General features: G+C 31.8%; 2 protein-coding genes across 8 annotated transcripts; one reads left to right on the top strand and one right to left on the bottom strand.

Moving 5' to 3' along the window:
* Positions 1–758: 758 nt before the first annotated feature.
* Positions 759–8,595, top strand: LOC137822553 (stress response protein NST1). 6 transcript variants are annotated; one of them, XM_068627453.1, is made up of 16 exons: positions 759–1,331; positions 1,968–2,018; positions 2,096–2,332; positions 2,646–2,744; positions 2,861–2,916; positions 2,996–3,107; positions 3,198–3,377; positions 3,541–3,810; positions 5,072–5,284; positions 5,365–5,568; positions 5,662–5,778; positions 6,332–6,628; positions 6,726–6,824; positions 7,098–7,597; positions 7,680–7,712; positions 8,272–8,595. In XM_068627453.1, coding segments are annotated over exons 1-16 (2,601 nt in total). In that variant the 5' UTR covers positions 759–1,199; the 3' UTR covers positions 8,273–8,595. The 6 variants fall into 6 exon arrangements, with proteins under 6 accessions (XP_068483554.1, XP_068483555.1, XP_068483557.1 ...); XM_068627454.1 differs by having other exon boundaries at positions 762–1,331; positions 2,102–2,332; XM_068627456.1 differs by having other exon boundaries at positions 820–1,331; positions 2,102–2,332; positions 5,698–5,778.
* Positions 8,596–10,220: 1,625 nt separating this feature from the next.
* Positions 10,221–13,005, bottom strand: LOC137821209 (GRF1-interacting factor 2-like). Of its 2 annotated transcripts, none has more exons than XM_068625688.1 (4): positions 12,830–13,005; positions 12,175–12,251; positions 10,817–10,898; positions 10,221–10,746 (listed from the first exon to the last, which is right to left on the bottom strand). In XM_068625688.1, exons 1-4 carry the CDS (start codon positions 12,890–12,892, stop codon positions 10,366–10,368), a joined length of 603 nt encoding a protein of 200 aa, XP_068481789.1. In that variant the 5' UTR covers positions 12,893–13,005; the 3' UTR covers positions 10,221–10,365. The 2 variants fall into 2 exon arrangements, with proteins under 2 accessions (XP_068481789.1, XP_068481790.1); XM_068625689.1 differs by lacking the exon at positions 12,830–13,005 and adding an exon at positions 12,346–12,447.
* Positions 13,006–23,567: the final 10,562 nt, after the last annotated feature.

Raw genomic sequence — 23,567 nt, forward strand, 5'->3', positions numbered from 1 at the left:
GTTCTAAAACAAAGATTGACGGTATATAAATGTGAAAATTGTGTTTAAAATTAACAATGATAAACCTCCCACAATAATGTCTTAAAACAAGTTGAAAGAGACAAAAGGGAGGTGAGTAAGTTGAAAAATGCTTTAATTATAAATTAGGAGGGTATTTTTGATATTTTGAAATAAAAATTTTGGGTTTTGGAAGTAAAAGACGGTTTACCAATAACAACTGCATATTTTTTAATGGATTGATAAAATGGGTTATAATAGAGGAAGCAATAGCACAACTTCTTCCTGTAGCTCTCTTCTTCTATAAAAGAAGTGAAATTACAGTTTTATCTTCTTATTTGTCTTCTCCAATAAGCACCTTACCTCCAACTTCAAGAGTCGACCTCGACCTCTAATTTCCACCTTGCAGCTCCCCACCTTCAACACAACACCTACATCTAGCGCCACTGTCGCAACAATTCCTTACCTTCATCGTTTAAATAAAAAAATTTATATTTTGAATTTGTATTCTTAATTATAGAATTCAAAATAGAATGTATTTTAGATGGTATAATTCAGTGTATTTATAATTTTTGGATCTAAGATACAGTATATTTTGAATTGTACAATTTAAAAATACAATGTGCATTTCAAATTTTAGAATTCAGAATACACAATTTTTTATTCTAAATTGTAAAATTAAGAATACAAAAATTGTAAAATTCTAAAAGGTTCATTTCGATATTTTTGAAAATATAGAGGTGACAGAAGAAATTTATGGAGGTGCAGGAAGAATTTGCCATGAAGGGCCGAAACCAAAAGGAGGAAAAAAACAAAGTTAGAAGGTAGGATCCACGCGTTCGCGGGAAGCGTAAGGCGAAGAGAGAGATGACATCCACGGAGTGAGAATGTGCCTTATAAATGGCGTTCACGCCGTGCCGGTCGAAATTTGTCACAGCCAATCATCTTCTCACTTCTTCTTACTCCACTCTCCCACTCACCACACAGACTCTCTCTCTTCATTCAACCCCAAAACCCTTCTCCAATCCCAAGCCCCTCCTCTCCTTCTTCTCCCCTTCCCAATTCCCGTTATTACAATTTCTTCAATTCTAGGGTTAGGGATTTCCTCCACTTTTCATTCCACCATTTTTCCTTCCCATACACTGACTCTCCCTCGCTCCACTCCCTGCTGACGTGGGCCCACCGTCACCGCTTCTCGCTCCATGGAGGCCACGGCCGCCGTTGCCGCTGCCGCCGCCGTTCGCGGTGCCTCGCTCCAGATGCCGCCTCCGTCCCGCAAAGAGTGGCGCGCTGTGGCCGAGCATCATCATTCCGCGCGGAACCCCGACGACGAGGTACTTGTTTGGCGTGTAAACACTTGGCATTGTCTCATTCTGCGGTTCCAGAGTAATGGGGGATCTGCGTTTTGAATATGTAGTGTTTTACTTCGTTAGCGATCAAGAGAACGAGAGGATTCATTTTATTGTCTAATTTTAGTTTAGGTTTTACAGCATTTGTTAGTTCTTACCTCACCAAATTGGGATTAGGGTTTAATAATGTTATTTGACGCGAGATTTTTGTTTCCTCTTACGGTTTTATAAGCTTAGGTGTTATTGGGTTTCTTTAATGTCTTGTTGTTAAACTAAACCTCGAAGCAGATGAGACATTTTGTTCCCGCGGTGAACAGATATAGTTAGTTACTTTTATAGGAAGGGTGGTTTAATACAATGAGCTCGATCCATGTGCACAATATGGTAAACCTGGCGCCAGTTTTTAGTCTAACAAGTTAATGTTAGGTACAATGTACCCAACTTGATCTTGATATTTAAAGTTACGGCCTTACTGGGTATCAAGTATTGGTTTGATCAACATACTTCAGGTTTTTTGGCATATAAGTATTCAATTCTGATTGATCATCATTATGCCAACGGATGTGGCTCTTAAAACTTTTTTACTTGTTTGGTTGATATTGGACATCTGCTGATGTACAGGAGTTAGACAATACCAAACTAGGGCAATCAGACGAGAGAACCATATATGAGGTAAGGCGATGGTATGAGAATAGCTTTTTAGTTTTAAGGAATTAAGAACCTGAAGATGATTTTGTCCTGTTTTCAAGGTGCAGCAAGGAAGAGAGCCTCTTGATGTTGATTTTTGTTCAATAACAGTGGATGGAACACTAGACAACGATATTTTGCAGCAGCAGCTTCATAATGTTGTTAGACAAAGGCAGGAGCTACTGCAAATGGAGATTGGACTAAAGGCTCAAATGATTGCTAGAACCGAGATAATGGACATGCGAAACACCTTTGATGCCCAGCTCAAGGACAATGTTAATAATACCAACAAGCTTCAGGTGTAAATACAGAGATTTATGTATATTTGGACTCTTAAATTTAAGCTAATCTATCTCCATCATGTGAAAAAAATGGATTTTTCTCATTTTCTTTTACTAGAACTACATGGTTTTAATTTTAATTGCGTCCTTTTATGTTAACAGCTGTGTACATTTCTATTGTTGCAATAGTCTGGTGCATCAGAAGCAGCTTTTTTTTATAATTGTTACTAATTACTAATTACTAATATCTAAATGGGACATATTATACTTGATATATCTGTTTTAATTTACACTTTTATCTACTCTAAAACTTATTTAAATGTTTTTGCAGGAGCAACTTTGTGAAAGGGAGCGTACAGTTCATGACCTTGAAAGGAAAATGGAAGAGAAAGAGAGAGAGCTGCATGCTATTAAATTAGACAATGAAGCAGTCTGTTGAATTTCTACTTTCCTTTTCTTATTTTAAGTTTTACTGGATGTTAATTTAGGTGGTATTTGTACTAATTTATAAGTTAATCATGCTAATCTATTAAATTATCATGTTAGGCATGGGCCAAACAAGACCTTCTCCGTGAGCAAAACAAAGAGCTTGCTACTTTCAGGTTTTTTCTGTTGCCTAAATTATAGGATGTTTAGGTGTTGTTCTGGCCTTCTTTAATTACAAGGTTAATTATTTTTCAGAATGGAGCGTGATCATTCAGAAGCTGAAAGAGCTCAGCATATAAAACAAATACATGATCTACAAGAACATATTCAAGAAAAAGATAGGCAGCTTATTGAGTTGCAGGAACAAGTATGGAGTCTTTTTTTTGTACAATAATTTGTTTCTTGAATATTTTATTTTTTTGGCCTATAATTAATTATTGATGATTCTTTATTTCAGCATAGGGGTGCTCAAGAGACCATTATGTTTAAAGATGAGCAGTTAAGAGAGGCCCAAGCATGGATAGCTCGTGTTCGTGAGATGGATGTTTTCCAATCAACAACAAACCAAACATTACAAGCTGAATTGCGAGAACGCACAGAACAATACAATCAGCTTTGGATGGGTTTTCAGAGACAGGTTGATCTGCCAATTTTTTTTTGCTTCACTGATTAAGTTTGTTTGTTTTGTGGCATCCCTTTCAGTCGTGCCCCAAATAATTCATATTCACCAAGTGATTTATTGTTGTGATTTGGTTTTGTCCTTCAATAGTGGATGTAAACATTAGGCTTGATGGCTTTAGTTTGCAGAGATGGAAAGAGTTCATTTGCATACTATTCAACAACTACAGCTTGAACTGGCTGATGCAAGAGAGAGGAGTGGAGCGTACAATGATGATTCAAGAATGTCACAAATGAATTCTAAAAGTAATGCAACTCAATTTGGACATGAAAATGGAAGTCAATTTGACTTAAATGGAAGCAATGCTTCAGGTGGAAATAATGGTCTCCTTCCAAATGAAAGCACTGATAATGGTGTACCATTTTCATCTACTGGCAATGCATCAATCCAGGTTGGGTGCTAAAATTCATAGAAAGGACATAGGGAAACGTTAGATGTTTGTTGAGCCTTGTAATGAAAACCATTTTGATGACAGCATTTCATGTGTGCAATTATTACCATTTATATTTGGTAATATTCTTAAATTGTTCTAGAGCTGCTGGAATGACCTTGAATGTAATTACTCATTTTGATGATTTTTACTGATAAGTGGTTTCTTTGTAAGTTCTTAAGAAACCTCTATGTTTTTATTAATAGGTTATTGTTGTTAGTCATGTAATTGTTGCTAATTTTAGATGCTGCATTGTAATTTTTATCTTATATTTGCGCCTTTTAAAATTAAATTTTAATCTATGGTGATATAATTACTATTGTTTTGGTTTTGACTGCTTAATATATTATTATATGATATGTATGGTTGTGTGGGGGATGTCTTAAATTTATAACGTTTGAAATCTGCTGTCCATGATTAATTAATTTGATATCGTTTGCAAAACTATCTTAACTGAAGTTTCAATACTCATTCCCTGGAGTTCAATGAGATGAGATATAAACAAGTGTTTTTTTTTTTAATTTGTTAGATTTTTGTATTTTTTTAATGAGAACATTTTAATTTTACTGTTACTGGTAAAAAATTCATGCAGAAACATTTGATGGATTTGTGAATGCGATGTGTTTTTCATACTTTTTTGGCAACTTGCTGGGTCAAATTTAGGTCAAATTCATGTATTTCTTTGTTAGAATAGTGACCTTGTTTAATTTGTTGAATCCAATCACCCTTTAACTTTGTTTTAGACGTGGAGGTTGATGGTGTTTGTTAATGATTTTGGATCACAAGAAAGAGAAGGAGGGTTTGTTTTGCTTTGTATTGTGTGAATTGATAACTTTTGGCAGGACAAGACATATCAATTGAGGAATTGGATAATGTGTTGGTTACCAATATACTAGACTGAAAGTTAATCTATTATTGAATGTTTTGGTTTGAAGAACCGAGATTGATCTAATTCCTACATATCAGTATTTTAGTTGCCAAAGATACACAGTTGTTAAGGAAGTAGTGGTGCTTGAGTGCTTGCACAATGCTTGAAAGTTATGAGATCTAATTGACTTATTTAGAGTGAATGTGATATATACACCGGTGTCTGTCTTCGTTAAAATGTGGAAGTTAATTTTATGAAACCAGTTTCTGCTCTATTTATATGAATATGATGTGACAGTCACCATGTCTGGATTAGACAATGAGTATCTTATCCCTTTTGTATTTTTTGTTCTAGACTGAACATGTTCCTGGTGTCCCTATTACTCCATCGTCTCTACTTGTCCAGCCTTCGTACCTCCCACATGGCCAAGTAGCTGCATTGCATCCATTTGTTATGCACCAACAAGGAGTACCCAATTCTGTTGCATCCCATGTTCCTCAATCGCATGTTGGACATTTTCATCCAGTGCCCTCAATGTCACCTGTGCAGCAGTGGCAGGGTCAACAGGTATCAGAAGATACCAATATTCAAGCTCTCTGCATTTATGTCTGTATTTTAACTGTGTGTACTTATAATTGTTTCTTCAGTCTGTGCCAGAAGGTTCACAATTACCCATACAGGAACATTCTTCGCCATCTCAGACTGATCAGAATTTGATGCGATCAGATGCTAAGTTTAGTTATGAAATGTCTGTGAATGGGCAAACTCTTCATAGAGACTATCTGGATGCTCACATTCAGCAAGGTGATGGGGCACAAACTGTGATTTCTTCAGTTACCACTGAAACCCAGGTTAATGATTGTTATTTGCTTTTTATGTTATTTCCCTTGAGACTTCAGTAAAATACTGATGATCATTTTTTGAATTTTTTTATGGTTCTTCAGTCAGTTGATAAGGGTCAACTTGTTGCTTCCCAACAGGATCAGAGCATGCAACAAATTTCTTCACAGTTCTCTGATGCCTTGCGATTAAACTCTTTTGAACCAAATGGTGAAATTAAGGTTTGTCCCAAGTTTCAACATTGGTTGCATGTCTGATCTTTTTTCTTTTGCAATAATGTGAGGTTAGTAAGTTTGTTCCATTTTGATTGTTTGAAGATGTTTGAATGTTTTAGGTTTATGTACCAACTAAAAGTACACAGTGGCTTCTAAAAACATTTTTGAAAAGCACAATGGGATAAAATTATTGATTTTAGCCCATTGAAAATTCAAATGTGGATACATTCTGATTCATTTTGAAGGCCAACACTTTTAAAGGATCTTGTTACCATGTAATAAGTTGTTTTTAGTAGTTTACAAATCACTTCATTTTTTATGTTTTAAAGAAGAGTGCTGAATAGAAAGTACTTGAAGAAAGCAATCTGAAAATTGTCTTTGATCTGGCTTCTCTTACGGCTCATAAGACAAAACCTTGTATTTTTTTCCTTCTCCAAGAGCATAGTGTATCAAAGAGTGCTGGATAGGAAGCGCTTAAGAAACCATCCAAAATTTGTCTTTGATCTGGTTACTGTTACAGCTGGAAAGATAAAGGGTAACATTTTTTCCCCTTATACAGGAGCAGAGTTCTGTGACATTATCTAATGATGTACCTGATGACCAAGTTTTATTGTCTGAGCAAGCAAGTTCTGCAACAAATGCATCCCCTGTCAAAAGCCAATCAGTTAATCATGAGGAAGTGATTCAGAACAACTCTACTGATTCTGTCTTGTCTGAAGTTTTCACATCTTCTGGGTCAACAGCTTCAACAACAATTACAAAGACATCAGAGACTGCTCTCCTTGATGAAAAATCTTTATTAGCCTGTATTGTTCGTACTATTCCGGCTGGTGGTAGAATTCGTATTAGTTCAACGGTTAGTGAGCTTTAAATATCAACTGTGAGTTATCACAAAAAGAGCCCGTTTTTCCCCTGGCTATCCTGATTTAACTTGTGTAATGTTTCAAATACAGCTCCCTAACAGGCTGGGCAAGATGCTTGCACCTCTACATTGGCATGATTACAAAAGGAAGTATGGGAAGCTGGATGATTTTGTGGGTAGCCATCCTGAAGTAAGTTCTTAATCAGTTTGAGTTTCTAGACTTCAAATTAATAAGATTTGTCATAATTTTGAGGAAATTCAGCTAGATTTGAAGATTGTTGTTGGACAAGATAATTTGATAGGAACCACTCATCTATCAAAAACTCAAACTCAAATCTACTTGTCAAAAGTTCTTCATATCTAGCATTTTCTTTTAATTAATTATCTGCATGTACAAGTTCCTATTGCTGACGATGGATTTGCATCACAGGCTGACAGTTTTTCTTCCTTTTAATATTTTCAGTTATTTTTTATTGAGGATGACTATATTCAGCTTCGAGAAGGTGCACAGAAAATTGTTGCTGCAACTGCGGCAGTTGCAAAAGTTGCGGCAGCAGCTGCTGCATCAACTCCTTATTCTTCATACATGTCCACTGTGGCAGTTACACCAATGGCTCAGTCTCATCGCATGAAAAAAGTTCCTTCAATTGATTCTAAAAATATCAAAAGTGACAAAACACTTCAAGAATATGCAGTCATCTCTTCTAATTTGGGGGATGATCCTCTAAAATTGTCAGTCATGCAGCATCAACAATCTAATGGTCCAAACTTCAGTGTTTCTGGAGGTCTTTCAAATGTCAAGATTTTGAGTAAATCTAAGGATTCTCGGGAAATGGATGGCCCTGAAAGTAGGGTTGTCCCGTCTTCTGTACAATTATCTGTTGGCAATGGGGGCAGCGCCCAAATTTCTGGCTCAGCAAATGGGAGGCTGGTCTCAAGCTTTACTTCTAAACAGCAGACCAGGTATGACTCTATATCCACTGTTGAATGTGGTTTGTCTGTGATGAGAAAAAAAAGAGTTTTACTGACTGTTGTTGTATGACAGGGCAACTGGTGCTGTGTACCATTCTCGGAGATAGTGAGTCTTCTTTTTCGTACTTAATAATGTTATTTACATTTCCTTTAAATTTCCATATACGTGTTAAATATGTCATTGTCTGCTTCGGGTTGGCATGAATGAATTCATATTAATTATATTTATTGCTCATGAATTTCTGACTCGTTGGAATAAAGTCCTGTGTGTTTCCTCTCTTCTAGACCCCTGACCTAGGGCTACAGTTACTCATGTATTTAAGTATTTTAAACTGTCCGCCATTTGATGAAGTAATTAATCTCTTTTTAGTCCTTGTAATAAATGTTAGTTTGGGGTTATTATTTATATTGTATATATGCATTTGTCTGCCTCTATATGGAGAGACGCACCGGTGCAAGGTTTTGTTTGATTCTTACTATTGATAATGTTAGTTTCCTTGTCCGTGACCAATAATAGTGTGATTTTCAATTTTATACTTTTGCGAAAAATTAGCAATCTATAGCAGAATAGGAGTGTACTATATTCTAAATAGCATTTGCGGATTTGACTTAAATGGCTGGAGTGATGCATGAATTCATAATTTGGTTTACTGTTGAATTGGCAGGGAACATGGATGGGCGTGTAGATTATCCTGTCTCACCAGGATGCGGATGAAAACATACAAGAGATATTTATGGGGTTTGTGGGAGAATGTTTTTTGAAGCATTGACGGAGTAATCTTTTGCCCTGGCCAAATTATGATTTGAAGTTGCCGGTGCTATCTCCAGTTTCTGTAGTAATTTATTATTCTCCCTGCTGTTACAATTCAGTGTGCTTTCATTAATCTGGGCCTCTTGCTGTGGTATTCTTGCATACATTGCATCTCATAACTGCCATTTTTTGGTGAATGCTTGAAAGATTAATCAACATAGTTAACCTTAGTTTGCAACCTCCTTTTTTTTGTCCTTTCCATATTTACTAATGCTATATCAGCTTGGGTTCACCACCCAACAAATCTCACGGTTGCCTGTTACGACTATTATCATTAGAGTTTACCTTTCAGGGATATATCTGAACACTAGCTTTTCAGAATCACTCAACTATGTGTTCTAAAATTATTAATTTTGGTTTAAATTCTAACTGCCCTTCATAGGGGTTTTTCGTTGATTAAATTTATTTGGTTGAATTAGAATATTTATTCGAGCTTCATGGAAGTGTTTCTTTTACAAATTGAAGGTACCTTTTGGAAATGTGAATAAAAGAACATTCTAATGTTTACTTTCTAAAACTTAATAAACGGATATAATTAATATTGGGGAAGTTGTAGCTTAAATCTTTATGTATTAATTAGTAAATAATTTAAAAAAATTAGCCAAAATGCGATATATATATATATATATATATATATATATATATATATATATATATAGTGAGGAAGTAAAATTTTATTATAATTAGTTTAAATTGTGTTAAAAGATTTTGTATTTAACTTAGAGTGGTTACAGAAAGACAGTTAATTATGTTAGAAACATATTCCCTGTCATTAGTCATTGAATTGCAATCTCCAAATTTGAAAATATTGAAAAAGAAATATTTCTTACTAATTTAATTTGTATACTATCATTCATGTTAATAAGCATCCTAATTCATAACTAAAGTGCTTTCATAATATATACACTAATGATTTTGTTAGTAAGCTAGAATAGGGATTTTATTTTATTACGCTTCTACTTTGTACTATTTAACAATGTTTTTTTGAGTCTAAGGTTTGAAAAACTTTGAAATTCAAGGGATTTCTTTCAAATATACAGATAAGAATTCAAGATCATGTTTAACTTTCTATCAGCCATTTTCTCCAACTTTAGATAGACTAGATTCGCGAACGCAATAAATAAAGATAATCAGATAGTTATGTAAGAACGGGGAATACAACATTATGGGGATGTGTGGTGAGAGATTGATTTTTGTATTTGTTGAATAAGTTACTTGTTTTTGTTATAACTAACTTTAATAACATTACACTATTTTCAATTTATTAATTTCAAAAACTAAAATAATAACATTTGTATCCAAGCATGCCTTTTTTTTTCCTTGAAGCGGTATCCAAACATGCTTGAATACAAAGATATTTGATGATAGGAGCATTAACACGTGACCTTAAAATTCAAACCTCGAAATAGACGTTACTTCCAAAGCAAAAATACTTAACTACTAAAATATTGAGAATGGTACTGTAAACATGTTGATAGCATTCCTTTTAAATTTAAAAGATTAACTGTTCACCTACTTAGTTTTCTTTTGCACACCCAAAAGATATTATCAAATATTAGTAAATAGAAAAATTTGTAATTGTGATATTTTTCAAATTTCATTTTTTTTTATGATTAACGATAAGATTGAATGTATTGCAAACACGCTGATATCCTGGTTTACACACCAAATCATTGATAGCAATATTTCCTGAAAATTAACTTCCTGGAATTGAATCTTCAAGAAAAAAAAAAGAGCCTAGATATTAATATTTTGGTGGGAAAAGAAACACCAACAATGTGAATAAGAAGCAGTTAATTCAACAAAATAGAAAATGCTTTTTTGGTTTCTATATGAATTGTTCAATGACGGTCACTGTCTGTAAAGTATGACTAAAAACTATGTAGAACCAAATGTTCTTGGTGTTGTGTTCCCAGTATTTCATCAGCAGGTCCAGACAGTAATTTCCCTAAGACCAGCCAGGAAAAGAATCTGAGCCAGTTTGGTTGCTTGATGGTGTATCTGGAAGATTACCGAGTCTGGTTTGAGAAGCCTGATATAAGCCACTATTAGCACCAGGAAAGTTAACCATTGGTCCAGGAATAGGTTGTTGCTGGTAGAGGAAAAATGGCAGCTTATAGTTTTGCTCATTCATCTGCAAAGGCAACTTTGAAGCCGAGATATCAGGCTGATGTATAGACATTGCCAGATGATGCTGCTGCAGCTGTTGCTGATCACTCAACATCTCAATGGGCACGTTAAATGTAGAGAGATCTGGTTGCGACTGAGACATAGCAACTTGGGGTTGGCGCATGCCTTGCCCCTGTTGCACAATAGCATGGGATGAGACCTGCACACATTTCACACGTGAGGAAAAATTAGAAAAAACCTTAATGATAATAGAATGATGATATCATAACCTGAGATGGGGTGGGTGCCTGAGAGCCAGCGTCAGCAAGTTTTGCCAGATAAGTCAAGTTATGCTGAAGCTTCGCTTGACATCTATATCAGGATATCCAGGTAATGTTCATAAGCCAGTGCACCAGTATTAATAAACAATACAAAAGAAGTTAGAAGACAACACCATTTATAATATTGTATAATTCTCCATTTATGATATAACTTTATAATATAGTAAAAGAATGAGGATTTGAGCATTAAATATCGGGAAATCAGAGACGTGCTAAATAATTCTTCAGATATACATAGAAATAATGAAATTTGTGTTTTTCTTAGCCCTTCCATTCTGCAATGTCCTTATCAGATAGAGGCACGCAATCCATTTGCTCAAGTTGCACACTCGAAGCGATAATTACTCTATATATGAATATCCATGGGCTATTTTAGATTTATGTGATTTCTTTATATGTTATAGTCCTCCCTCTCTAACCTAACATATTTAACCACATGGAACCAAAAATCTGCGCCACTACATCAGACATAAATTCTTATAAAATATATTTTTGAAATTGAACATGTTATTCCATAATCACACCATTCTGTAACCAAAGTGTATTATCTGAAGTTATTGTACCAATATTATCAATTGCATGTCATGAAATATGGCGGAAAACCAAATAATCAGCTGTATCATAAAGCAGATAGCATCACAAACAAATTGCAAAGTCGACTAGCAGTTGAGAATATATTGTATACATCAAGCATACGAAAAATTAGCATAATATTAAGTCAACAGTTCAATTGACCGAAGACTCGCTCAAACCAAACCATGACCACGGCACAAAAGCAGACAGAGCTGCAGTCACCGATTCAAGGAATTCTGCAACGCAATAGCCTGTAGCGCTGCTAAAGCGGTCATTTAATAACAGTGCATGCAATTAAATGTTGGCTACATATGTAAAAATAGATATTTTGCATACTTTTTTCCATATTATCCCTGTTTAAATCTTGACTGAGTTTCACTTCACCAGGCTATATGCTATTGTTATGTAATTAAAGGAATGAGTGTAACTAGGAGATTCTAGCTTTTCAAAGATAAGCATACCTTGCAATTTGTCAAATGAGACACAGTTTCACTCATGCAAATAATAGTGGCCATAGAAAACGAAATACAGTTTCAGGTGTGTAGAACAGCAAATATTATAGGTTTATGTGAAGTAAAAGGTTGCCATGCTAACCGCCATACAGGACTAAATGTTTTGCCCGAGGAAAAGTGTAAAGGAAAAAAAAAAGTGCAACCGACATCTATTGGTACTACCAAGAAGCAACCATAAAGCAGGCAAGAATAAATGCAAGTTAAATAGTTTTGGCTACTCACTGTACTATTTCAGCAAACTTTCCCAGGTTTTGATATTCCAATATTGCCAAGATCAGCTCCTTATTCTCCTCCAAGTACTGCACCAAGCATAAGAATTTCTGTGTGAGATAAACTGCCATAGATATTTAAGTGATCATGGATTCAATTGAGGTGCAAACCGAGCATTTTTACCCAAACTCGTGCATTCATCTATAATCTGAACAAAATATGCATTATGCATATCTAATACACCTCTACGCAACCTAAGTTTTTTTGCAAGAATTCACGTTCCCCATGTTACCAAAGAGGAATATACATGGCATGAATGAATTCCATATAACAACATTACACAGAAACGTCATTTCCTATTGAAGAAACACACTATTGACGCTGTCACGTTCATTCGATTCAAAAAAAGGCAAAAAAGTAAACAAAAGCTGAAAACCAGATCAATAACTTAGGGCACAAGGAAAAACAATGAGTAGAGCCCCAAACAAATTTTGTGTCATTAACTAGTCATGGATTGGACAAGCAAAAGACACAACATCAAAAGATGCCATTTTTATTAAACCCCAAGATAAACATAAGAGCAGAGATAATCTAGACGGTTAAAACAAAGAAATGTGAGGACGGTAATGAAACAGAGAAGTGAGTAAAGTAAAAAAAAAGTTGGCACCTTTTGGATCTGTTCAGTGGTGAGGGTAGAGACATTAGACAATGAAGGATCAGCGTTGAACATTTTCTTGTTTCTTCTTCACAATAAGAAACCAAAAAACAGAATCCAAAACAAAACCCTAACCCTTTCTCTTCTCCACAAATCACCCTTCCAAGTTCAAATGTGCAGTCTTCGCTGCTCTTTTTTGTCTCGGTTTAAATAGAAGCGACTGTTCATTTTTTCATGCATTTTGTTTTTCTAGTAAATAATAATAAATCTCATTTATTATTTTGAGTCAGTTTACTTTATATTTATTACCCACCTTTTTTTTGCACTTCCTGTTATTTTACAATTCAAAATTAAGAATACTATCAATATACAGAGTTATATATATATATATAATGTTACTTTTTGTTCTAAATGTTAAAAAACGAGAAAAGTATGTATTTTGAAAATATTTGTATCATTTATGTTAAAATATAAATTTAAAAATACTAGTAACAGTCAATGTTTTCTATGTTAAAATAATTTAATAAATTAATTTTCATCTGGTATATATTTTTGTTTAATTTAAATACATTTTTTATTTTTTGTAACAATTTAATTTATAGAGAGTATATCCTTAAGTTAAATAAATGAAACAATGGAAACCAAATTTATTCAGTGGTTGAATGGTTAAGCTTTTCGGGAAACACATGCAAACTTCTTCTTTTTTCTGTTTAAGGGTAAATAAAAATATTTTTATGAAGAGTATAATTAATTTTAAAAAGACTAAATTATTTTATATTATGTAAAATTAATTTTAGCTATAAAATCCATATAGTTATGGTACTTTACGTTTACAAAATATTTATCTTTTAAAACAAATTAATTGTAAATGGTTTATTTTTAAACTATTATTCTTTAAAAAATTATCATAACCTCAATTTCTTAAACCATTTTTTTTTTCATTTGTGGAGAGGAAGATTTTGTTTATATGTCGACTTAGTTCAAAGAATTATAATTTTTATTTATTTTACTATTGATATGAGATTAGGTCCCTGGCTTGAACTATTACTAATTAGAGATAAATAAGAACTTTTGCTCAAAATCTTGTTTGTATCAAGTTTAAAATTGACAACCACTTTTTGCCAAAGCTTTATCTAGATAAACCAATTCTAAGACTTGTGTGATTCATATATAATTATTTTGTTATTAAGCTTTTTGGGGAGAAAATGTTATTATGAAGGGGAATTTCTAAAAATATGGAAACTAAGTGGAGACATCAACGTAATGGATATAGACAATTAAATATTGGTAGAAATTTTTACTATTGCTTCACAATAATAAATGGCCCCTAATTTTGTGTTATCTTATACTAAAATTGGACGAACTACAACATAGATTCTTTTTCTTACTTTAATTTTGTTTACTATCACAAAAGTCTTTTTTTATTATATATATCTATGATCATATACAAGCAAATCAAATTCGATACAATCACCATTTAAATGGAACAAATATGTGTTCTAATGAACCTTTGGTTCACACAACAAAATATTTACTACATCAAATTTCGAGTAATTGATTTTGTCAATAAAAAAATCATTTAATATAAAAAAGCATTTAATATAAAAAAATCATTTAATATAAAAAAGCATTTAATATAAAAAAATTATTTAATATAAGCAGTTAAAATAATCTATAAAATATTTATATAATATATTAATTATCAAATAAACTACTTTGATTTGACTAACAAGTCATATAATATATATTACATTAATTGTTAAGTAAAATTATTTGATATTTATATATTATATCTAGATACGATAAAATGATTTGAACTAGTGAACATAAGATAATATATTATGATCTTTCCACATTCTTCCTTCCCTTTGTTCTAGCCAAGGTCATGAGGAACCCTTTCCTCTAGTGCAAACACCTTACATACCTAAACTTGAAAATCTCACAAAAGGAATGAGGTTAGGTTAGACCAAAAAAATATTATGGTATAATTTAAACTAAGTCATTTCTTGTATGACCCATTTATCATTCAACCTACACCAGCTTAAGTTGAGCTTATCTACAAGCTTGTGGATAGACCCGTTTTGTAAAATAATTATTATATTTTTAAATATATTAATGTTATTATTAACATAGATACCATTCACTAATAGCATTTAAATTTTAAAATACACATTCTTTTAGTTTTTTTAAAAGGATAAAATATCCATCAATTGGAATGTAGATTGATTGGAATGTAGATTGAGTCATACTTAAAAATTACAACTTACTTATGTAAACATAAATTTATAAATTTATTAAATGACATGACAAATTGAATTAGGTTAAATAATCTTTTGCCAACTTTATGTGTACTTTTTCATACAAAAATCATTTTATATACGTTTTTTTTGTTCTTTTATGTCTTTTCCTATGATGATTCAAAAGATAACATGATAGGAGTAATGTGAAGTGAGAAGATGATTTAATTGCTCTTTTGTGTCTTCTTCTATGATTAAAAGATAACATGATACGAGTAATGTGAAGTGAGAAGATGATTTAGTTATTTTTTACTAGACTATTAAGAAGGTTAGGATTAACTAATATTTATTTTAAGAAATCATTTGAAAAGATACACAATTCAATGACTTGCTAGTTCTAATTATTATGAGAAACAATACTAGACTAATTTTATTACAATAAAAAATTATACATCATACAAACTTCTGTTGAATAAATTACTTGTGTAATTTTTTGTAATTATATCATAATGGATATCTCATTTATTAAAAACATGTAGTTAGATAAGAATTGATGTATTTTTTAAAGATAACATGTTAGACATCAGTGCGAATATTGGTATGTCAACTAGAAAGGGACCTCAAAGTTCAACAATCATGTACCATCATATGGAAAAAGATACATAAAAAAAAATACAAAATCATGGGGGATCAAACTGAACTCATTAAAAAACACACCCCAAAAAGCATACAACCAAACAAAATGAAAGTTTGTGGATTTATACTTGTTATGAAAAAAGTTCAAACTAATATTAGCACAAAAGAACACTAAACCAGGTCAAGTTTAATATATTATCAATTCCAGAGCTATTAAGATTATTTGTACAACAATTATCTTCACGATAAATATAAGAAACCTTAAAATTCACATTCTATCAATTTTTAATACATTTCATCCCTCTTCCTCTAAAAATCCAAGGAACTAACAGAAGATCAGAGAAAGACTTGACAAACCAAGGTAGAGTCACATTTTAACCACAAACGTCTATAACCACGAGCCATAAAGACCATAGTAACCAAGATAATCGTCATAAGTTATGCATAAAATGATTTATTGATACCAAGATAAAAGAGGAAACTTCTAGACAAAACTTTATCAAAAAAATCCTTTACAAATAACATGTTTGGGATACTCTTTAGTTGCTTTACCAATGTTGATTTTAACCCATCCAACATCAAGCATCTTCCAAATTACTTAGAGAGACTAAAGCTCTTTTCGAGATCTTGTTTTAATACCAAAGAACTTCAAAATATCAAAGTCAGTAACATCATTATTCATATTGTTTTTAAATAATCAATTGATATTTTGATGTGTCATTGTATTGTGTGTATAGTCGTATCCAAATTTAGACTTTGTTGAAACTAAGTATGATTTCTCACCTTCAACAACATCCAAATAATATATTACACCCAAAATGGAGATGCTTTATCCTTGTGTTGTTTGCACAAAGAATACATAAAGTTGATTCTTGTAACTTGAAGTACCTTATTCGAGAGAATTTTATTATATAACAAGAACTTTGGCGGGTGAAATGGAATTCACTCATATCAAACTTCCTCAGTTTGAAGAATCATGAAAAGTGTGAAAGAAAGTTTTAGCCACTTTTTAACCCACTACACTAAAATTATATAAGATTCAATTAGGAACATAAGGTAAATCTGTAAAAATCAGATTTTGAATATTGTGAAATGATTTGTGAAAAAAAAAAAAACAAAAATTATAATCCCAAACATTAAAAAATTTAAAATATGTTAGTAATTCCAACTAAACGAGAAAACTAAGAATTGAAATACCATTTCAAAACTTAATTTGCTATTTATTTTCAAAATATGGGTATTATCAAGAAGAAGTGTATGATTCATAAGAGACAAATTTATTATATTATTGAATACAATTTTATTTGTAATATATAACTAAAATTTGTTTTATTCACTTTAAACAACAAGTAAAATATTATAAATATTCATAACAGTGACTACCCGAATTGGAAAGTGAAAAAAATCATTATGTTCTCAATTTGAAAAATAATTTTTCAATAGATTATTCACCAATTTTACACATGGAAATTTACTAAAGAGATGAAGCTAATTTAATGCCAGCTTAAAAAAAAGTGAAGGAACCTTTAATTTTAATAAATATAATGGTAGTCCTCTTTATTATAATAAAAAAGAATTGGCATTGTCAACGGTAAAGTGGCTCACATTTCTAAGTCATATAAATTACAAAGTTATCACATAATAAATTATATGGAATAAAGAAGGTCATATTTTATTATAAGGTAACTCCAACCAAAAATATTTATTTAGTCTTTTACTTCCAATAACTCTCATCTCGAAACAAGCAAAAATTTACACAAACAATCTTACAAAGTATTTAAAGTTCATACACCTTTTTTTTTTCTTGTGATATTTTTAAGAGATTATTTTTTTTAAATTATAAAATAATATTTTTTTTTCATTTATATATTTGTTCACCTATTTTTTTAATAAGCTTATAAAGATGTATTTTGATATTTATTTCGTAGGTCTAAGGTTTAGAGATATACAATCAATTCTCAATAGACATAATTTTGACTTTGTACCGTATTTATACAAGTGTCATGTTGACTTAATGATAGATTCTTTTGTAATATTTATTTCTTTTAAATTATGCTAATTGCGTTAACATTTTGGAAATTATACATTGTGCATGTAAGTAAAAAAAGGAGAAATATGATGTGGCTTAAAAGTTGATCAATTAGTTTGGAAAAAGGATACAAAATTTTATAATTTATAGAAAATTTAACTATATTAAATTTGAATAATTTTGATTTTAAATAGTTGAATTTTTTTAAATATTTTTTTAATAAAATAATCAAATTTTGATTTTATTATTTTGATAAAATATTATAATTATCATCAACTTTAAAATTATTAAATATAACAATTACTAGCACTACTAATACTAATATCAATAAAAAAGTAATCTTTGCACACATGTGGATAAAATAAATGAGTATTACATATTTTAATAAAAAATAAAGTTCACATTCATTAAGAAATAACTACACTGGTATTGATAAAAAAAATCTTAGCAAATGTAGACTACTAAAAAATTATTGTTTATCTAAGTGGATAAAGAATCTCAATAGTATTAACGGAAAAATAACTCATCAATATTAATTAAAAGCTTTCCAATGGTTGAAAATATTTTCATTGACATTAGTAAAAAAATGTTCTATTAATATTGATAGATAAAACCTTAATTAAAGTTAGTTGATAAGTAACCTAGACTTAATAGATGTAGGAAATAATGTCTTATTTTTAAAGTGGATTATAAAAAGATATAACATTCAGTAAACTATGAATTCTCAATTTACATGTTAAGAAGGATGAGATTCACAAAATTTGGGTGAATGGAATAAATGAATGTTTACATTCAAGCACAATATCAATTTTAATAAATGAAAGTATAATAGGGCATTAAGAAAAAGAGATTCTTTATCCAATCACAGGTTTGACATGATAAGGTGAACAAAATGCTGAATACATTGTCAAATATGCACTATCACAATCAATTGTATGTCCACTTCAATCTTGTGAGCTATATAAAAAAATTTGAAGGGAGAAAATTTCACATATATAAAGTTTTGTATCAAGGCAGTGGTTAGGAACATTTTACCAACAAAAGGAAAAACTATTGAAGAGAAATATTATTACAGTAACTTGATATCAATTTAAAAATTAATTATAAATTTTTATTAATAATAAAAACTACTTTAAATATAAATAATTTATTAATTTATAAAATAATATATAACTTAATAAATATAATAATTAATTATTTTTTTCTCTAAAATTAATTTTTATTTAATGATCTGTATTAATAATATATTGTGTTTTATTTTTTCTTTCTTAATTCTTTGGAGAGGAGTTTTTTTTTTTTTTTTTCATTTTCATCCCTTTATGTCTTGTCAAAGAGACTCTATGTTTCCTTACTTATTTGTTTTGTGAATGAAAAAAATTTTCTTTGTAAAAATAAATGTAGTTGTAACATGTTTAGGTATTAATATTTAGGCATTATATATATATATATATATATATATATATATTTTAAATTATTTGCATTGTAAAGTTTAACCACGTAAGAATTATTTGTAGTATTAAGGTAAGTCTCAAGAAGTTCCTTAGTTAGTGCTCTTAGAATTATAATGATTTCTAACTTTTTTTTATAAAAAAACAAATTATTTAAGGTACTTTGAAAATATTGATTCTATTATTAATAAGATGCAAACAAAACTAATTTTTCCACTAAATTTGTTTTCAACTAAATTGGTACCATTAAACTTTCATACTTCATTAGTACTCTATTTGATACTTATGTATTATAGGCAAGAAAGAAAATGATTTAATAATTCTTAAGAGGAATAAACAAGTTAATATTTTTTTTTATCTAATATTTCTTTTTTTTAATAATTTATTTAATATTTTTTTTTAATAATTGACAACAGTACCATGACATTGAATTTAGCAAGAATTCATGAATAAGTTTTTTCCTTTTCTTTTCATATACAAATATCTTGGACTTCTTTACTATAGTTTGTTTTTTTTTTCTTTAACAAGGGTTTATAACTTTTTAAACAATTTATGGACAAAAAAAGTTACATAAAAACAAATGGAGCGATTAATAATTATACATAAAAAATAAAAAACAGCAAAAATTCATTTGAAAGTTAAAAAAAAAATGGAAGTAGTAGAATGCTTACTTCGCCATGACAAACCGATGGAAGAGCGGTTTGGAATAGTGGGTATTTATAATCATTATGTTAGTCTATGTTATTATGTGTATTTTGATTTTTTTTTTTAAGATTTAAAATAATTAATATTATAAATTAATTGTATAGTCAACAAAGCTTGTGGAAAAAGCTACTGTTTCTTTATAAATACCCACATTTCCAAATTAATGTAATACAAAATCACATTCAAATATAAACTCTCTCTTCTTCTCCTCTCTTAGTTTTATACTAGTTTTTTTTTTAATTAGCTATTTAATTCAATCATATGTGAATGTTTGATTCAACAATTAGTTAGTATTCCTTTGTTTACTTCAACAACACAAGCTAGAGCAATGAAAGTAAAGTCATAGGCAATTAGTTATAGATCTATATTTTCGTTCTTTTTTTATATGTTACAATGCTATTTTTTCCTGTTCTTATTTTATATACTAAATATATATTTGTATTGATATATTAAAAATAAATACATTATATATATATATATATTATTTATTTTTTTTGTTTTAAAACATTAATTTTCTAGTTTTTATTGTTTATTTTTTTAATATGACTACTCGAATTTTACTCCATTTCTTAATCTTTGTTAGCTTATTTTGTATTAATGACACACAAAATTTGATTTTTAGTAATTTGCAACTATAAAAGTAATGTAATATTAACCTGATGTGTTATTTATTTATTTATTTTTATTCATTAGTTAATCATAAATAAATATATGTGTTGACATAGGGTTTTGGTTTCAGACCCCTAAGTCAATATATACAGGCTCAACAACAATCTCATTGGGATGCCGCAATTCGAGTCCTAAAGTACATCAAAGGATCACTAGGACAAGGATTGCTATTGCCATATAAGAATAATATGACATTGACAACTTATTATCATACGTAATTATTTATTTATTGTACACTAGAAATTTAGGCGGGACACTAGAAATTTTAGTGATATATTCATAAATGGATTTCAACCACGACCACAAAATGATACCCCTGATTCCGTCTATTACAATTTATATGATTTTATTTATAAGGGAGGCAATAAGTTTACGTGGTATAAACCAAATGGTATGGTGAAGAGCAGAATTGATAGGGTTCTTGTGTCAAAAGAATGGCTCGATGCTTGGCCCCGTTGTCAACAGTTCGTCCTAAATAGGTCAATTTCAGACCATTGTACAGTTGTTCTTAAAGAAGTGTCTGTTGACTGGGGTCCGAGACCTTTTATATGCTTGGATGTTTGGCAAAGAGACAGTAGATTTAAAGACTTTGTGAGGAGGAAGTGGGTTAGCTATGATGTGCAAGGACGTGGAATTTATATTTTCAAAGAGAAACTGAAAAAGCTAAAAGTGGATTTAAAAGTTTGGAACAAAGAGGTCTTTTGGGATGTTAACCTTGCTAGTGAGGAGTTACAAAAGAGGATTAATGTGTTAGATGCACAAGATGATGATAGAGGCTTGGTTGAGTCTGAAAGGGAGGAAAGGAGAACTTTGTTAGTTGACCTTAATAGAGCTATGTTTAAACAGGAGGCGGTTATGTTCCAGAAGTGGTTGAAACATGAAGATCTTAATACAAAGTTCTTCCACTCATTCGTGTAGTGGAGAAGGGCGAGGAATGAGTTACATGGGATGTTTGTTGACGACCAGTGGTGTGAGGATAAGAAGGTGATTAAGGACAAGGTCAAAGTTTTCTTTGAAGAAAGGTTTGCCAGAAAAGAAGGATGTCAAGTTAGGTTGGACAACGTTAGGTTCAACTCTATTTCGAAAGAAGATAATGAGTTATTGATTGCCGATTTTTCTGAAAAAGAAATTAGGGATGCGGTATGGAATTGTGATAGTTCTAAGAGTCCTGACCTTGATGGTTTTAATTTTGGGTTCTTAAAGCATTGCTGGGAAATCATTAAGTCGGACGTGGTGTCAACAGTGAAGGATTTTGCATCTAAGAGTCATTGGCCTAGAGGTTCAAATGCATCATTCCTATGTCTTGTTCCAAAAGTAGAAAACCCTCAGCAACTTGGCAAATTTAGACCTATTTTGTTGGTCGGGTGCCTATATCATCTCTAAAGCGTTGTCTCTACGCTTGAAAAAGGTGATTAGTAAAGTCATTGATATTAGACAGTCGGCTTTCCTGGAAGGTAGGGGTTTGTTAGACAGTGTTTAGTGGCGAATGAGGTTTTGGAAGAATATAAAAGGAAAAGGAAGAGTTGTGTTTTCTTTAAAGTTGACTATGAGAAGGCATATGACTCGGTAAGTTGGGATTTTCTCTATTATATGCTAGAAAGGTTGGGCTTTTGCGCTCAATGGATTCGTTCGATTAAGGGGTGTTTAGAATCTGCTTCAGTCTCGATGCTTGTGAACGGTAGTCCAACTAGGGAATTTACTCCTGGGAAGGGACTTCGTCAAGGTGATCCGTTAGCACTGTTTCTTTTTTTGATAGTTGCGAAAGGGTTGGCTGGGGTTTCCAGGATGGTAGAAGAGAAGAGTTTGATTGACAATCTAGAGGTTGGAAGGGATAAAGTGAAGATAAATATGTTACAATACGCTGACGACACTTTATTCTTTTGTAAAGCTAATATAAAAAGTGTCTTCAATATGAAGGCAATCTTACTCTGCTTTGAGCTTGCTTCTGGGCTTAAGGTCAATTTTGTGAAGAGTACTATCGATGGGTTGGGGTTGGATCAAATCTTGCTTTAGAGTTTTGCGGCTATTCTAAATTGTAAAGTGATGGTAACTCCTTTTGTTTATTTAGGGTTGCCGATAGGAGGGTGTCACAAACGGGGTGCGTTTTGGAGCAGGGTGATAAAGAGAGTTCAGGGTAAATTGTCAAGATGGAGAGGCAGGTGTCTATCGTTGGCTGGGAGGATTTGCTTGTTAAAATCAGTTCTCTCCTCAATCCCGTTATTTTTTATGTCATTGTTTAAGTTACCTTCTGTGGTGGCGGCAGAGAAGTTAGTTCGAATACAAAGGATTTTCCTTTGGGGATGGGGTTCAGATGGTAGGAAGATGGCTTGGGCCTCTTGGAAAAAGGTTTGTGAGCCTCGTGACTATGGGGGTCTAGGTATTATTGACCTAAGGTTGTTTAATTTGGCTATATTAGGTAAGTGGATCTGGAGGTTGGGTACGAATAAGGGTGGTCTGTGGAAAGAGATCCTCGTTTCTAAGTATGGTGGGTGGAAAAACTTGAGAGAGGAAGGTAAAGTTGGTAGGGGCTGTCTTTGGTGGAAAGATTTGAAGGAGGTGTGGGCTTCAGAGGGTTGGGGAAGAAGTTTTGAAGATGGGTTTGAGTGGGAAGTTGGTGAAGGGAGGGCTATCCTTTTTTGGGAGGACAGTTGGTTGAGTTGTGGAGCGTTGAAGAGTGTTTTCCCGAGAATTTTCTCTCTTAGTGTGACAAAAGGTGCAAAGGTGGCTGAACTAGGGAATTGGATTGATGGAGTTTGGGTGTGGCACTTTGAATGGCGTAGACCCTTTATTGAATGGGAGAAACCTCTGCTGGAGCAGTTCTTTCAGTTACTACAAGGGGCGAAGTTGGAATTGGGGAAGGCAGATTGCAGGATTTGGAAGGCAGAGGGCTTTCATACTTTTACGGTTAACTCAGCCTATTTTCAGGTTAGGAAGGATAGAGTTGGGTTGGGGAGGTTTCTCCAGTTTACAGTAAGTTGTGGATGTGCAAAGCTTTGCCTTCCGTTTTGGTCACTGCTTGGAGGGTG

Source organism: Phaseolus vulgaris, chromosome 9 (genome assembly GCF_000499845.2).
Source record: "Phaseolus vulgaris cultivar G19833 chromosome 9, P. vulgaris v2.0, whole genome shotgun sequence".
NCBI lineage: Eukaryota > Viridiplantae > Streptophyta > Magnoliopsida > Fabales > Fabaceae > Phaseolus > Phaseolus vulgaris.

Bases quoted from the DNA above. Each gene is read 5' to 3' on its own strand.
- LOC137821209 (XM_068625688.1), bottom strand. From the start codon at position 12,892: ATGTTCAACGCTGATCCTTCATTGTCTAATGTCTCTACCCTCACCACT. The intron at 12,252-12,829 runs GTGCCAACTTTT...TGCTTGGTGCAG, and splicing joins CCACTGAACAGATCCAAAAG to TACTTGGAGGAGAATAAGGA. The intron at 10,899-12,174 runs GTGAGTAGCCAA...ATCCTGATATAG, and splicing joins AAGTTTGCTGAAATAGTACA to ATGTCAAGCGAAGCTTCAGC.
- LOC137822553 (XM_068627453.1), top strand. From the start codon at position 1,200: ATGGAGGCCACGGCCGCCGTTGCCGCTGCCGCCGCCGTTCGCGGTGCC. The intron at 1,332-1,967 runs GTACTTGTTTGG...GCTGATGTACAG, and splicing joins CGCGGAACCCCGACGACGAG to GAGTTAGACAATACCAAACT. The intron at 5,285-5,364 runs GTATCAGAAGAT...TTGTTTCTTCAG, and splicing joins AGCAGTGGCAGGGTCAACAG to TCTGTGCCAGAAGGTTCACA.